This window comes from Oncorhynchus gorbuscha, linkage group LG04, assembly GCF_021184085.1.
Source record: "Oncorhynchus gorbuscha isolate QuinsamMale2020 ecotype Even-year linkage group LG04, OgorEven_v1.0, whole genome shotgun sequence".
Lineage (NCBI taxonomy): Eukaryota > Metazoa > Chordata > Actinopteri > Salmoniformes > Salmonidae > Oncorhynchus > Oncorhynchus gorbuscha.
In genome coordinates, this window is record NC_060176.1 from 55,459,598 (window position 1) to 55,476,173 (window position 16,576).

The 16,576-nt window shown below is 42.9% G+C and overlaps 1 protein-coding gene across 2 annotated transcripts in view; it reads right to left on the minus strand.

Annotated features, from left to right (window-relative positions):
- Positions 1 to 552: 552 nt before the first annotated feature.
- Positions 553 to 16,576, minus strand: part of LOC124034311 (transcription factor 7-like 1-B) — a 54,551-nt gene continuing 38,527 nt past the window's right edge. The window contains exons 5-12 of one of the 2 annotated variants that reach the window (XM_046347325.1): positions 7,172 to 7,307; positions 6,871 to 6,973; positions 4,896 to 4,979; positions 3,090 to 3,236; positions 2,676 to 2,835; positions 2,438 to 2,545; positions 2,155 to 2,206; positions 553 to 1,472 (exon numbers count right to left, since the gene is read on the minus strand). In XM_046347325.1, coding sequence (XP_046203281.1) covers positions 985 to 1,472; positions 2,155 to 2,206; positions 2,438 to 2,545; positions 2,676 to 2,835; positions 3,090 to 3,236; positions 4,896 to 4,979; positions 6,871 to 6,973; positions 7,172 to 7,307 — 1,278 coding nt within the window. In that variant the 3' untranslated portion in view covers positions 553 to 984. Of the gene's footprint in view, positions 1,473 to 2,154; positions 2,207 to 2,437; positions 2,546 to 2,675; positions 2,839 to 3,089; positions 3,237 to 4,895; positions 4,980 to 6,870; positions 6,974 to 7,171; positions 7,308 to 16,576 lie in introns of both variants that reach the window. The other variant, XM_046347324.1, reaches the window with a different exon arrangement.

Here is a 16,576-nt window from a genome sequence, read left to right on the forward strand (position 1 = left end):
TTTGGTGTGCTGGGGAGGAGGCTGACCTGCTTGTTTGTCGTTGTTATGGAACTCTACATTCCAGGATGTCTTTTATTTTTTATTTGTTTTTATATTTGGCTTAAAATGTTGTTACCTTGGCACAGGTTCTCATTTTCCAGCATGGTTAGCCTAAATTCACCCTATTAAAGATGAACTAGTGATTCTTCCCCCACTATCGTCATGATATATTTATTATCCACAACTAAACTGCCCAAAATACAACATATCTGTTACTAACCGATGAATGACCACTTCCAATATTTATCTTGAAGAACTTCATAGTGCCTCCATCAGCTGTTAAGTTTTAAAACTCCCAGCAAATAGGTTCCTTCCAACTTTGCATTTGCACCTGTATTTACATCTACCGGTTTGAATCTGTAGGAAATATGTACATTGTTTCAAAATTCATATAAATGTAACAATTATGTTATTGATTCATATTCAAAGGAATGCGCATGATCAGAGAGTGATGAAAATAACACTCATCTTGCAGAGTGCATGGAAGAAAAGAGAAGCAGGCATTTCTAAGAAACAATCTCAAAGGTTTATTTAACATGTCAAAAGGAAGGTCACACACTTGGGAATTTAAAAGGGATCGTTGAAATTACTGAAATAATTGGCAAAAACTATGAATTAAACTCAATACTAACATTAAATCAGGTTTTGGTTAAAAGAAGAGGGTGTTTTTTCTTTTCCTTGTTTTTTCTTAAACATTTTATACATGGGTTATTTTATACAACTGGTTCATTGGATAAATGCATCAAAAAGAGAAACCAGTTCTGTAGTAAACTTTACAAAAAAATACACTTTGTTTCATTGAGAGTAGAAAAGGACGGGATCAAATATTGACCAATAATATTTCTTCCTTTTCATCATTTAAAAAAAGTTGTTCTAATATCTATTTTTTGAAAAGTAAAAGCAATATACAGCACAATAAAAGAGAAAGGAATTGCTTTTGTATATTTAGTCAGACGATTTGGTTACCAAGGAGAGGGGCTGTGACTGGAACAGGGCATGATGGGAATGCAGGGCTGCTTGATGGAAAGGAGAGGGCGGGGAGAGCATCGAGTGGTGTAGGGAGCTGAATGGGATTGGCCGAGAGAAAATTGGTGCGGAGTGGCTGGAGTGGCTGCCTGAAGTACCAATAGGGATAGAGATGCTTGGGTGGGACGAGGAGGAAGAGGAAGAAGATGAAGATGACGAAGAAGAAGCAGATCCAGAGGGCTTGCCAGTTAGGAAATGATGGTGCAGGCGTCCCTCTGGTTTGGTGGTGAGGGACAGTGGCTGGGCCTGCTCTGAGTGGGTGGCGGCGGGCGCAGCCGGGGAGGCCAGAGCTGCAGAGGGTGTGGCTGGAGAATCCAGCATGCTGCCGTGAGACGAGGCAGGGCTGTCACACATCTTCTCTGAGGGTAGGTACTGCACACACTGATTCTTGTTCCTGATTGAGAAGTCTGGGTAAACAAAAGGGAGGGGCTTCTTCAATATTGCTGTTAAAAAAGCCAACAATCGTGTCCTTCAACAGTGCCCATTTACTTGTACACATGATAGCTGGCCAAAAAATAAAAAACATTCACAGACAATGTACAGAACATGGAAAACCAAAAGGTCTCGGACAAACAGATAAACTTGAATTAATTTATTTTAAAAAAGGTGAAGTTGCAGAAGTGAAATTAACAACAAAATGGCATATGATTTTATAAATAAAACAAATCGGCCGGAAAAAACCATCTGTGATCATATAAACAAAGTCGATGACACGTTAAATGCCTGCATGTAAATGAGGTTTGAGTGTTGTGCTGCAACAGACCAAACCACTGTGGGTGGAGTGGAGAGCAGTGGCCTGCAGTTCAGCCACACTGGTTCATAACAGCAGACATACCTGCCACAACGTCACTATTAGCACTGAACCTCATATGCTGCTTGTTAAAGTATAGAGGGAATAGAGGAGTTAGTAAAGAAGGAAAAAACTGAAGTCAAAAACATAAAAAGGTGTTATTGCATGTTGTATTGGACCACTGCCAAGTCACATGACCAGCAAAGTGAAGCTTGAGGTACTATTTCACACAGGCCTCTTTCTGCCCTAAATCGAGAAGTACGGTCCAAGAGAAGGACAGAGAGAAAAGGGCCCCTTACCCTCTGGTGTTGAGTCTGGCTTATTATCTCTCTTCCTCTTTTTCCGCTTTCCCTGAGCAGATAAACAAAACAACGTGTTTAGAAAAAAAACTGGTCTCTATCCAAGTGACAGCAACATGCTTCAGCACTACCTCATACAACTTCAGTGTATGAGAACAACAGTACAGCTATTATTACAGATACAGTATTGAATCATTTTTAAACCAAGTGGAAATGAGGGGGCACTTAAGCAACCCACAGTTCCCTCATTGTTAAAAGATCCATGGAAAGATGTCCTACTCACATAGTTATCTCGTGCTGACCAGCCTGGGTAGAGTTGGGAGTGGAGTTGCCTCTCTTTCCTTGCCAGCTCATAGTATTTGGCTTGCTCTTCTCTCGAAAGTGAGTGCCACTGAACACAAACATGACAAAAGTCAGAGAACTAGTTGAAGCATGTACAGAATTTACATCCACAAACACATTCCCAAACTGTTGTGTGTGTGTGTGTGTGTTTGTGTGGTCAGGCTGTGTGCTGTGCTCACCCTTCGACCCAGTATCTGGTTGATGGCAGCGCTCTCCTTCAGAGTGCACTCAGCCACCACCTTGGCCCTCATCTCCTTCATGTACAGCATGAAGGCATTCAGAGGCTTCTTGATATGAGGCTTCTTGTCTTCCTCCTTCTTCGCTGGGCCCGGAGACTTCCTGCTGAGACAACAAAACACACATTCAAATGTCACTTAAAATATTCCTTTTGTGTGAGGTCTGATTCACTTCCAGAAGACCTGGCTGACCCATTACAAAGGTCAGGATATTCTTGAATCCTGGCCCTTTAAATGGAACTATGAATAGAGACTGGATACTCAGTCAATCATCCATTTGAATAAGATCAGAGTATAAAGAGTGTATATGTTTGGCAATAAGTAAATGTGAAGAATCTGTTAGTTAATGGTCCTTACGAATGCATAGAGGGGCTCATGTGGTCATGACTGTTGGGCTCCTGCTTGATGGCTGGTGATACGATAGCAGGATGAGGGATACCAGTCTGGTGCATGCCGTGAGGGTGGTGGGGCATCATGTGGGGGGAGAAACGGCTAGACACCAAGCTGGAAAACAACAAAGACAAAACACCTGTTAAACTTTTCACAGGCACTTTTTGTCTGGCCTGTCAAGTCAATTTCGACTGCTTTGACTGTCTGGAGTCTAGACTAAAGTAATGTCCAAAGTTAGCTACATATTTTTCTTCTTCTTCGAATAAAGGCTCAAAAACCCCTTTATCCGACCATGCCTGGAGAAAAGTGGAGTGTGTGGTAACCATGGTGACCAAGGGGCCCTGACACCTGAAACCACTTCCCTCCCTGTGTTCCAAACCATGGAGGGACTTTCACAGCTACCAGAACAGAACATTCAGATAACTGTCGGAAAATGAGAGTGGTGCTAACACAACACAATGGTACATTGTACACGGACAAAGGGGGGAATTAAGGTCTGTGCTCCTCTGCCACGCATTCCTGTTAAATATATGATTGAATGGAAAATCCTTTCATGTTTCATAAAAATCTCATAACATTTAAGACAGATATGGTCCATGATTTACTATAGCCTTGTACCGTAAGTTTGTGAGTGTGCACAGATGCTTTCCTTGCTTTACTTCCCCAGAGTCAGGTGAACTTGTGGATACCATTTTAATGTCTCCGAGTCCAGTATGAAGGACGTTCGAGGGAGTTTTCCGAGCGGTTCCCATAGACTTCCAGTCATTGCGATAATGCTAGTTAGCAATTGCGCAAACGTTAGTTAGCAACTTCCATCAAACTGCACCCAGACAAATGGTATCCACAAGTTCATCTGTCTCCAGGGAAGTAGATAAAGGGATTCTTGCCAAAATCCTGAAGTATCCCTACAACAGTAACAAGTCAAATTGAGGATAACCCCATAGGGTAAATCTTATGAAAATATTCTCTCCAATATTTTTTGACTTAAAACTATAATCTCATACGTAAGAGGGGCGGGCCTCTTTCAACCATTACCATCCCAGCAGCCCCAAAAAACAATGAGGAAAAGAAAATATAAAACATAAAAAGTCAAGCAGACATTTTGCTACATACTGTATGAGATACCGTACATAAAGTAATATACTTGTGACGAAACTGTCAAGTATTACCTGACACACGTATCATGTCTTGTTCAAGGGGGGCGGATGGTAAGACAAACTTTGTAACAATGTGGCAGGAACTGAGAGTACTATTGATCCCATTGAGACCCTGATGAATATTTCATCCCATACTAGCACCGGAAGGCTCGCTACAAATCTTTCACATTTTGACAGAGGGCAGAGAGTTAAATCAGATGGGAGTTGTCGGTTCAGATTAGCTTTGATTTGTCCTAATCGATTCTTAGCCCTTTCATCTTTGTGTGTGTGTGTGTGTGTGTAACAGAGCAACTCAGAACATTGGCCTGAGCGAGAAAAGACAGTGCTGTCTACCGGGTAAGGTTTTGAATGCCAATAGTCTGTTCGCTTTCTCTTTGGAAGGAAGGCTGATCTCATCTTTAGAAGACTTAGCCCCCCACATTCCTTTGTAGTCCCTACCCCACTGGCTGTCCATGGTTGGTTACCCATGTCCTAATACTGTTATAAACTAATGAGCAATGACAAGATCAGAAACATGACTACAGAGTGTAATGTAACCACTAGATATTGAATATCTCAATTTTTAGGGAGGGTTAGGGGTGAGACTGGGTGACAAAAAGCAGAGAGATCCACTCACCTGGACATGGACGCATTCATTGCGAGGGCGGGATAGGGGTGCCGGAACCCCCCTGGGGGGATAGAGTACATGTGCTGGCCCTGCCTGAGAATGAGAGAACGAGAGGGAGGCAACAGTGAGAAGAGGATCCGACACAGCTGAGAGAGAACGCAGCAGTACTAATCCAGCCCTCATCAACTGCAATCCCCTGCGTGAGGAACAGCACCATTCAAATTGATTACAAGACCCATGGCAAAACCCATCGAATGTGAAGTATTTATCGTAAATATCTCAAATATGACAGTGTTTTAATATTTTGAATATCAGAACGTGCTTTAAAGTTTAAGAAATGCATCAGATTGTAGTCAATGTTTCTCCTATACTATAGTTGAAGTCGGAAGTTTACATACACCTTAGCCAAATACATTTAAGAACTTGGTTTTTCACAATTCCTGATATTTAATCCAAGTACAAATTCCCTGTTTTAGGTCAGTTAGGATCACCACTTTATTTTAAGAACGTCAAATGTCAGAATAATTGTACAGAGAATGATTTATTTCAGCTTTTCAGAAGTTTACATACACTCAATTAGTATTTGGTAGCTTTGCCATTAAATTGTTTAACTTGGGTCAAACGTTTTGGGTACCCTTCCACAAGCTTCCCAAAATAAGTTGGGTGAATTGTGGCCCATTCATCCTGACAGAGCTGGTGTAACTGAGTCAGGTTTGTATGCCTCCTTGCTCGCACACGACTGTTCAGTTCTGCCCACACATTTTCTATAGGACTGAGGTCAGGGCTTTGTGATGGCCACTCCAATACCTTGACTTTGTTGTCCTTAAGCAATTTAGCCACAACTTTGGAAGTATGCTTGGGGTCATTGTCCATTTGGAAGACCCATTTGCGACCAAGCTTTAACTTCCTGACTGATGTCTTGGGATGTTGCTTCAATATATCCACATAATTTTCCTCCTCATGATGCCATTGATTTTGTGAAGTGCAGCAGCCCCTTCTGCAGCAAAGCACCCCCACAACATGATGCTGCCACCCCTGTGCTTCACAGTTGACATGGTGTTCTTCAGCTTGCAAGTCTCCCCCTTTTCATCCAAATATAACGATGGTCACTATGGCCAAACAGTTGTTTCATTAGACCAGAGGATATTTCTCCAAAAAGTACAATCGTTGTCCTCATTTGCAGTTGCAAAATGTAGTCTGGCTGGTTTTGGAGCAGTGGCTTTTCCTTGTTAAGCGGCCTTTCAGGTTATGTCGATATAGGACTCATTTTACTGTGGATGTAGATACTTTTGTACCTGTTTCCTCCAGCATCTTCACAAGGTCCTTTGCTGCTGTTCTGGGATTGATTTGCACTTTTCGCACCAACGTACGTTCACCTCTAGGAGAAAGAACACGTCTCCTCCCTGAGCAGTATGACGGCTGCGTGGTCCCGTGGTGTTTATACTTGCATACTATTGTTTGTACATATAAACGTGGTACCTTCAGGCATTTGGAAATTGCTCCCAAGGATGAACCAGACTTGTGGAGGCCTACTTGTTTTTCTGAGGTCTTGGCAGATTTCTTTTGATTTACCCATGATGTCAAGGTTTGAAGGTAGCCCTTGAAATACATCCACAGGCACACTCAAATTATGTCAATTAGCCTATCAGAAGCTTCTAAAGCCATGGCATCATTTTCTGGAATTTTCCAAGCGGTTTAAAGGCACATTCAACTTAGTGTATGTAAACTTCTGACCTACTGGAATTGTGATACAATGAATTTTAAGTGAAATAATCTGTCTGTAAACAATTATTGGAAAAATGACTTGTGTCATGCACAAAGTAGATGTCCTAACCGCCTGGCAAAACTATAGTTTGTTAACAAGAAATTTGTGGAGTGGTTGAAAAACGAGTTTTAATGACGCCAACCTAAGTGCATGTAAACTTCCGACTTCAACTTCAATATGAGATTTGGACTGTATGATTTAATGCTGTGTGTTACTCACTGTGGCACCAGCCAGCCCAGAGGATGAGGGATCTGTCCCACTGCACCTGGAGACAGGGGGTAGTATGGAGAGAGCTCTGATGGGTGGGGAGTCCGAGGAATGCCTGAAGGGAACACAAAAGGGGACAGTTTAAGCATTTAGGTCATTATACTAGTTACAGTCAAGGTTATTTTATCTAAGAAATTAGCCAATGATAAAGTCAGACATACCTCAGTTAAAGTTGAATACAAGCCATGCAATGCTTTTGGATCAGAGGCGGTATTAGGCAGCAACATGATATTCCATGAGGTTGTGTGTGTACCTGTCTTTGGGTCAAGGATCTCCGGGGAGAGGTGTGAGGGAGGGGTTCCGGGGGAGAAGTGTTCGTTGCTGTAGGTGATGAGGGGGGTCAGCGGATGGACGTGGTGAGCATGCTGCACCACTGGGACCTTGTTGGACTGTAGGAGAGACAAGAGGAACACACAGAGGGACTTTAGACATGGGAAAGAGAGGATCGGTTAGAGCAGGGGTTTACTGGTATTCCTGGGTCTCCAAACACTCTCACAGAAATTGTCTCATTCATAACTTACAGATAACACAGTCTGGCATTTGTAACACGTTGTGCATGATGTTTGACATATTCATTGACATACATGTATAGCCTTCTGCATCATAATGTTCCAAATCCATCATGGAGCCAGTGAGCATGAAGGTACAGTGCATTCGGAAAGTATTCAGACCCCTCAACTTTTTCCATTTACGTAAGTATTCAGACCCTTTGAAGCACCTGTGAATGCTATTACAGCCTCGAGTTATCTTAGGTATGACGTTACAAGCTTGGCACAACAGTATTTGGGAGTTTCCCCCATTCCTCTCTATAGATCCTCTCAAGATCTGTCAGGTTGGATGGGGAGCATTGCTGCACAGCGATTTTCAGGTCTCTCCAGAGATGTTCGATCAGGTTCAAGTCAGGGCTATGGCTGAGCCACTCAAGGACATTCAGAGACTTGTCCCGAAGCCACTCCTGCGTCTTGGTTGTGTGCTTAGGGTCGTTGTCCTGTTGGAAGGTGAACCTTCACCCCAGTCTGAGGTCCTGAGCGCTCTGGAGCATGTTTTCACCAAGGATCTCTCTGTACTTTGCTCCGTTCATCTTTCCCTCGATCCTGACTAGTCTCCCATTCCCTACCGCTGATAAACATCCTCAAAGCATGATGCTGCCACCACCATGCTTCACCGTAGGAATGGTGCCAGGTTTCCTCCAGACGTGACGCTTGGCATTCAGGCCAAAGTGTTCAATCTTGGTTTCATAAGACCAGAGAACCTTGTTTCTAATGGTCTAAGAGTCCTTTAGGTGCATTTTGGCAAACTCCAAGCGGGCTGTCATGTGCCTTTTACAGGGTTCAGTCTGACCACTCTTCCATAAAGGCCTGAATGGTGGAGTGCTGCTGAAATGGTTGTGCTTCTGGGATGTTCTCTTATCTCCACAGAGGAACTCTGGAGCTATGTCAGAGTGACCATCGGGTTCTTGGTCACCTCCCTGACCAAGGTCCTTCTCCCCCGATTGCTCTGTTTGGATGGGCGCCCAGCTCTAGTAAGAGTCTTGGTAGTTCCGAACTTCTTACAATTAAGAATGACGGAGGTCGCTGTGTTCTTGGGGACCTTCAACTGCATTTTTTGGTACCCTTCCCCAAATCTATGCCTCGACATAATCCTGTCTTGGAGCACTGTGGGACCTTACATACAGTACCAGTCAAAAGTTTGGACACACCTACTCATTCAAGGGTTTCTCTTTATTTACTATTTTCTACATTGTAGAATAATAGAATACATCAAAGCTATGAAATAACACATGGAATGATGTTGTAACCAAAAAAGTGTTTTGTTAAAAGTTAATGCGTTTGAGCTAATCAGTTGTGTTCTGTCAAGGTAGAGGTGGTTTACAGAAGATAACCCTATTTGGTAAAAGACCATGTCCATATTATGGCAAGAACAGCTCAAATAAGCAAAGAGAAATAACAGTCCATCATTACCTTAAGACATGAAGGTCAGACAATCAGGAAAATGTCAAGAACTTTGAAAGTTTCATCAAGTGCTATGATGAAACTGACTCTCATGAGGACCGCCACAGGAAAGGAAGACTCAGAGTTAGCTCTGCTAAAGAGGATGAGGTCATTAGAGTTACCAGCATCAGAAATTGCAGCCCAAATAAATGCTTCAGAGTTCAAGTAACAGACACATCTCAACATCAACTGTTCAGAGGAGACTACATGAATAAGGCCTTCATGGTTTAATTTCTGCAAAGAAACCACTACTAAAGGACACTAATTAGAAGAAGAGACTTGCTTGGACCAAGAAACACACACAATGGACATTAGACCGGTGGAAATCTTTCCTTTGGTCTGATGAGTCCAAATTTGTGATTTTTTTGGTTCCAACCACCATGTCTTTGTGAGACACAGAGTAGGTGAATGGATGATCTCTGAATGTGTGGTTTCTACTGTGAAGCATGGAGGAGGAGTGATGGTGCTTTGCTGGTAATCCCGCCTGTGATTTATTTAGAATTCAGGGCACACTTAACCTGCATGTCTACCACAGCATTCTGCAGCGATACACCGTCCCATCTAGTTTGCGCTTCGTAGGGCTATCATTTGTTTTTCAACAGGACAATGATCCAGCACACCTTCAGGCTGTGTAATGGCTATTTGACCAAGAAGGAGAGTGATGAGTGCTGCATCAGATGACCTGGCCTCCACAATCACCCAACCTCAACCCAATTTAGATAGTTTGGGATGAGTTGGACTGCAGAGTAAAGGAAAAGCAGCCTTCAAGACGGTTGGAAATTAATTCCAGGTGAAGCTGGTTGAGAGAATGCCAAGAGTGTGCAAAGCTGTCATCAAGGCAAACGGTGGCTACTTTGAAGAATCTCAAATAGAAAATATATTTTGATTTGTTTAACACTTTTTTAGTTACTACAAGATTCCATATGTGTTATTTCATAGCTTTGATGTCTTCACTATTAATCTACAATGTATAAAATAGTTTTAAAAAATAAAGAAAAACCCTTGAATGAGTATGTGTGTCCAAACTTCTGACCGGTACTGTATATTTCCCGAGTTGTATAATATCTCCTAGATATAGGACAGACACTTGTTGTTTTCTCATTGTTATTATGGGGTATTGTGTGTAGATTGATGAGGAAAATAAATCATTTCAGCGATTTTAGAATCATGCTGTGACGTAACAAAATGTTGAAAAAGGGTCAATGGGTCTGAATACTTTCTGAATACCCTGTATGCTGTTGGTAGTCACCGTGGCACTGAGTCATGTGTGTAAAGGTGATGGTGAGCCCCTTTGTCTGTGTCTGCCTGTCGCTCTTCCTCCCTGGTAAACAAAACAGGCTGTGGCAGTGCGTGTGACGGGCCCTATGATGCAATCTGGATCCCCACCAAGGCACAGTGAAAGCCTGCGGATACATGCCAACACCATTACGGCCATGTAGTGGCGGAGAGAACTGTTTGTTCAGCCTAACAGGCAAAACAACAGGGCCCAATATCCAAAAGTCACACCTGTAAGTACTCTAGGTACTTCAATGCCCATACACATGACTGGATCCCGTATCTCACGCCGCTAACTCACCCATGTTACCCCTATACACATTTTTAGGATCTCTCATTGATTTGGTCTGAGTACACTACACTGGTATTAGATCCATCTTTATGGTCTATGGGAATAAATTCCTATATACACTCAAAGCACTCACAATACAGCATAAATCACAATGGGAGTTGGGAAATACACTTCAAGAAGTTTTCTGGAGCAGACTCATTGTTATTTCAGCTTTTTTAATAGAGCTGTGTGGTGCCAGAGAAACTCCAGATCACCAATAGTCTGCTAGCTAACTGCACTAGAGCTGGCCAGGACAGCCAGGAGGATGATGATGATGATAATAATAACCAGAGTCTCTACTTTCATTAGGCAGCGTTCAGCCTCAGTCATTTCCCCTGGCTGCCCCGCTCAATGGAACGCTTGTTGGCCCAACTCGTCACATGGGAGGGTCAGCGGTGGGGGGGAGAAAGGAATCTTGTTCCTCCAGACCTAACCTTTCTTCAGTATCCCTCCCCAACTCCTTCTCAACCTCTCGTCTAACCAATGAGGTCCAGGAGGGAACAAGGTTTGCATTGAGACGTCTGTACGCTCTCTTACTTCACGCTGCTTAGAATTGTTCCAAATATCAGGCATGCTTTTTCTGCCCTTTTTTATATCAGTTCCAACCTTTCCCCTTTTTTAAGTCTCAGCAAACTTGTTTCTCCTGCTCCCAAAGCCTGCTTTGATTTCAGAAATGCCAGTTGTGACGAGGATAATATGCAAAGCGAAACGAGAAAATTAACTTAAAATGTTTAACGCCTTGTAAAAGGTGAAGTATACATTTGTTCAAAGTGCACATTAGGTGTAAACAAACAAAGAACCCATGATACGGATAAAGCTTTCATATTATATGATGGTTGCATAAAGCATTATTGCATTATGTAGAAAACCCAGTGCTCAAATGTCATGTATACTTTAGGCAGGCTTTGTTGTTCTACTTCATGTACAATGTGATAAAATTTCTCCTATATTGTGGATGCTGTTTGAGACCTCTGGACCTGAGTGCCAACACATTTTGGGAAGCACTTCAGTGAGAATTGGAAATGATCGGCATTAATAATTTGTACTTTGGAATACACCAATCACGTGTTCACTTCGAACGGATTTTTAAGTTTAACAGCGCCAGCTTCAACATGGATACCAGACTCTGCATTTTAGTAAAGTGTTGCCAAAAAATGTGTGGAACAGAAATATGTACTGTAGGTGTGGGCTGTTCACATGCAAAACCTTTTTGGCCAGCAGCCTACCTGCTTAAACCATCTCCAGAGGAGAGGTCCCTCTTTGGTCTACCTTAAGGGACATAGATGGTTACCTCATCAACTTCTACTGGCTTATTAGGTACTGACTGAAAAGTAAGTAAGTCCCTCCCACTAGATCTGAATATTATGAGTGGCTACAATTAAATAAGAAAACTTTTAAAAATGAAGGCAATGGTATTACACTTCTTCAGTCTGTCACCTAAACGTTCAGCTGGAATGCAGTTCAACAGTAATTACCAGTTAGTAAATGTGAAATTCCCACAACAAGTCATCTTAACATGTAAAAGTGATTTTAAAAAAATACTGATTAAGTTAGTTTAAGATGTTGGGGGGGGGGGGGGGGTTCTAAGCCGACATGTGGAATTGTTTTATGAAGGTCATACCATGGATCATTTAGCCATTTGATTTTGAATTTTAGGACCCCTTTAAGTAGGCCGCAAAAACATTAAATTTGATAAAATATTGAATTTGGCATTTACTACTATAGCCCATAGATTAATACATTAATGAATTTAAAAATTGACAGTCAAAATAATACATCATAAAGAAAAAGGTTTTGAAGTGTCTGTCCTATATCTAGGAGATATTATAAAACTCAGGAAAAATACAGTACCAGTCAGAAGTTTGGACACACCTACTCATTAAAGGGTTTTTCTTTATTTTTTACTATTTTATACATTGTAGAATAATAGAAAACATCAAAGCTGTGAAATAACACATATGGATTCATGTAGTAACCAAAAAAAGTGTTAAACAAATCCAAAAATATTTTCTATTTGAGATTCTTCAAAGTAGCCACCCTTTGCCTTGATGACAGCTTTGCACACTCTTGGCATTCTCTCAACCAGCTTCATGAGGGATGCTTTTCCAACCGTCTTGAAGGAGTTCCCACATATGCTGAGCACTTGTTGGCTGCTTTTCCTTTCCTCTGCAGTCCAACTCATCCCAAACCATCTCAATTGGGTTGAGGTCAGGTGATTGTGAAGGCCAGGTCATCTGATGCAGCACTCCAACGCTCTCCTTCTTGAATCAAATAGTCCTTACACAGCCTGTTTTGGGTCATTTGGGTACTGTTGCAAAACAAATGATTAGCCCCACGAAGCGCAAACCAGATGGGATGGCGTATCGCTGTAGAATGCTGTGGTAGCCATGCTGGTTAAGTGTGCTTTGAATTCTAAATAAATCACAGACAGTGTCACCAGCACCCCCACACCATCACAAATCCTCATGAGAGCCAGTTTCATCATAGCACTTGGTGGTTTTTGCGACTGCACTTGAAGGAACTTTCAAAGTTCTTGACATTTTACATATTGACGGACCTTCATGTCTTAATGTAATGATGGACTGTTATTTCTCTTTGCTTATTTGAGCTGTTCTTGCCATAATATGGACTTGGTCTTTTACCAAATAGGGTTTATCTTCTGTATACCACCCCTACCTTGTCACAACACAGCTGATTGGCACAAACGCATTATCTTTTAACAGGGCACACCTGTTAATTGAAATGCATTCCAGGTGACTACCTCATGAAGCTGGTTGAAAGAATGCCAATAGTGTGTAAAGCTGTCATCAAGTCAAAGGGTGGCTACTTTGAAGAATCTCAAATAGAAAATATATTTTGAATTGTTTAACACGGTTTTGGTTACTACACCATTGTGTCCAAGAGTGTCTCCCCTTTCTACAGTGGGGTCATATTAGTTTGTAGCCCAAACGGTTTGGAAGCAACAGACAAATGTTGGGACATCAACATTAGCATCTTCAGATGAGTCCCGTGGGGCTTGTAAGAGCAAAACAGAGAACACCACCGTGTTTGTGAGAGTCTTCCCTTTCGATAGAGTGATCATATTAGTTTGATGACCAAACCGTTTAAATGCTACAGTGCTTTTTGTGAGAAGACCAAGAAGTCTCCTGGTCTGACAAACAGCGCTGTAGCTCTGCCACTTTCCAATGCAGGGCGACATGTGGGGATGCAGCTGATTGAGACGCAGCCCATTCAAAAAGCTAGACACTGTATTTCTAGCTTAAACGGACAGATTTTGATGGGGATTTGTTTTCTTCCTATGCTGCGTTTAGATGGTACGAGGTAGACAGCAAACCAGATGTCATTCTTTTCAATGAGACCCCGAATGTAAATGCTGTGGAGGATGGCGGCGGAAGACGAGACTTGCCGCCAGAGTTCAAATATTTAAAGCTCTGCCGTCTGCCGCAGCATTTCTTTTCTACCGGATGTTGATTTGCACTGTTTGTTTACGGAAATCTCCGTAGCAACACATACTGTCGCGCTGGCTTGCTTTTGCTGTCGCCCTCTTTCTTGCTTTCTTGTCCCGCTTTGCCAACAGGTAGTTTTTGCATCCCTCGTCTAAACGCAGCATTAGATTCCAGGTGTGTCAATAGACACTAGGTCAATAGACTCTAGCCCATCAATACCTCTATTCATCCTCTAATAACCCTCCTACCCATGACAGCTTCACATGCTTGGCTTCATGATCACATGGGCAAGGAACATAAGATATGTTGCAATCTGGAGCCAGATGGGCTCTGCATTGACCTGCCTACATGTTGAAAACTGCCCAATCCACTGTACCAAAACACAATGCCTTCACAAATGGCGTGTGGCAACACTGACTAATGATATTAGATTTGAGTCGACACGGTAACAGGAAGAAAAGTTGCCGAGCCAGTGCAGAGACAAGGTCGCTGTCTGTTAAGCGGTATGAGGTGAAGTAGGCCGAGGTGGCAGTACCTCACTGGGCCATTAAACTTGGAACACTGCTAAGAAAACCACACTCCTTGGTCTATGTGGGTGTAGGGGTGGATTTCATTCAAGCAAACATGTTTTTGGATCCTGCACATCTGAATTGAATTACTACGCAAACAGCCAATGGGGAAAGAGAGCGCAGAACAAACTTTGTGTATGCCTTTCTACTACGCAATCCCTTCAGGGTGGGAAGCTCAGAGGCCTTTCAAAACTCCAGGAAAGAAAGAGTGAAAAGATCGCATGGCATGCTGAGAAATCCAAGCCTTGTTTGTCAATGACAAAAGGAAACAGACGTAAGTTGACTGACCATGACACATGTTTTTAGAATCAACCCACCAAAAACTATGCCATTAATCACAGAGGCGCTACGCCACTTTGTCTGACCAGTCATCCCCTCTGAAAGGGTCAATTGCAAGAATGTTTAAGGTTAAGAAAATGACTGTGTCACTTCAGTGGCACGACTCAGCACCATACTCTACAGACCAGTGATGCATAACCAAATCAGAGCTGCACTATCCTTATATGCAAATAGACCATTGCCATATATGAATGTGTGCAATTCACTTTTAACCGGACTGTCTTTACAGCATTAATGGTGGCGAGTAGATGCATCTTGTTTTGAGATCAAAGACGAGAGCAGCATGTAGCCACGCATGCACATTTGTTCATAGAATTTGCTAGTAAGTGAGTTATTAGCAAAGTTATAGCTCATTTATAAATCAGCAATGAGAGAGTGGTTGCTTCCTACAAGAGCACAAAAAGTATGCATTTCTATCCATCTTTGAAAAGCGAGTCAGGTAAAGATCATTTTTTCTGTCTTAAAGGGACAGTGTTGTACTTTGAGACTAAAGAAGCCAATAGGCAGAGGGTAGCATCATTTGTCTGATTTTCTGTAAAAATGGTATGGGAATAATAATTCACTTTATTTTGTAAAGTGGTTTCTTCTTGCATTAAACAGCACATTTTCAGTCACCTCCTTGTGTCACTTTCTGACCTTAGTTCCTTTGTTATGTCTTTGTTTTAGATTGGTCAGGGCGTAAGTTGGGGTGGGTAGTCTATGTTATTTTTTCCATGTGTTTGGCCTAGTATGGTTCTCAATCAGAGGCAGGTGCTGTTCGTTGGCTCGGATTGAGAATCCGAGCCGGGAGGAGTGGTGCCAAGGCTGCGCACCAGGGCTCCAGTGCTCCCCCACAGTCCGGTCCATCCGGTGCCTCTTCTAAGCACCAGGACTCCTGTAGGTCTCCCCAGCCTGGTGGGTCTAGTGGCAGCCCCACGCACCAGGCTGTCTCTCCGTCTCCTCCCTCCAGGTTCTGCCGTCTGTTAGAAGCTGCCGGAGCCGCCCGTCAGTCCAGAGCTGCCAGAATCTCCCGTCCATTCGGGACCCACGGCTAGGGTCCCCAGTCCAAGGTCGGCGGCGATGGTCGCTGCTCCCAAGGCGCCACTTAAGTGGACCAAGACTATGGCGGAGTGGGGTCCACATCCCACGCCAGAGCTGCCACCGCGGACAGACGCCCACCCAGACCCTCCCCTATAGGTTCAGGTTTTGCGGCCGGGGTCCGCACCTTTGGGGGGGTCACGTGCTGACCTTAGTTCCTTTGTCATGTCTTTGTTTTAGATTGGTCAGGGCGTGAGTTGGGGTGGGTAGCCTATGTTATTTTTTCTATGTGTTTGGCCTAGTACGGTTCTCAATCAGAGGCAGGTGTCGTTCGTTGTCTCTGATTAAGAATCATACTTAGGTAGCCTGTTTTTCCCATTTTAGTTGTGGGTGATTGTTTTCTGTTGGTCTCATTCCAACGACGATCGTTACACCTTGTCTGAAGGACAAGTGGATAAACAGGTTAATGCCAAGCCCTGCATATTTTTTTCCAAAAGTATTAAGGAATGTTTGCCTACAATGAACACCCCACATTGGCTGATACTGTAGGCTGAATGATAGAACAGCTATTTCTGTCATGTTTGTCATTTATTATCATGTCTTGTCCCTGTGCTCCCCATTCTATTCGTTTCCCTCTGCTGGTCTTATTTGGTTCTTTCCCTCTTTCTATCCCTCTCTCTCCCCCCTCCC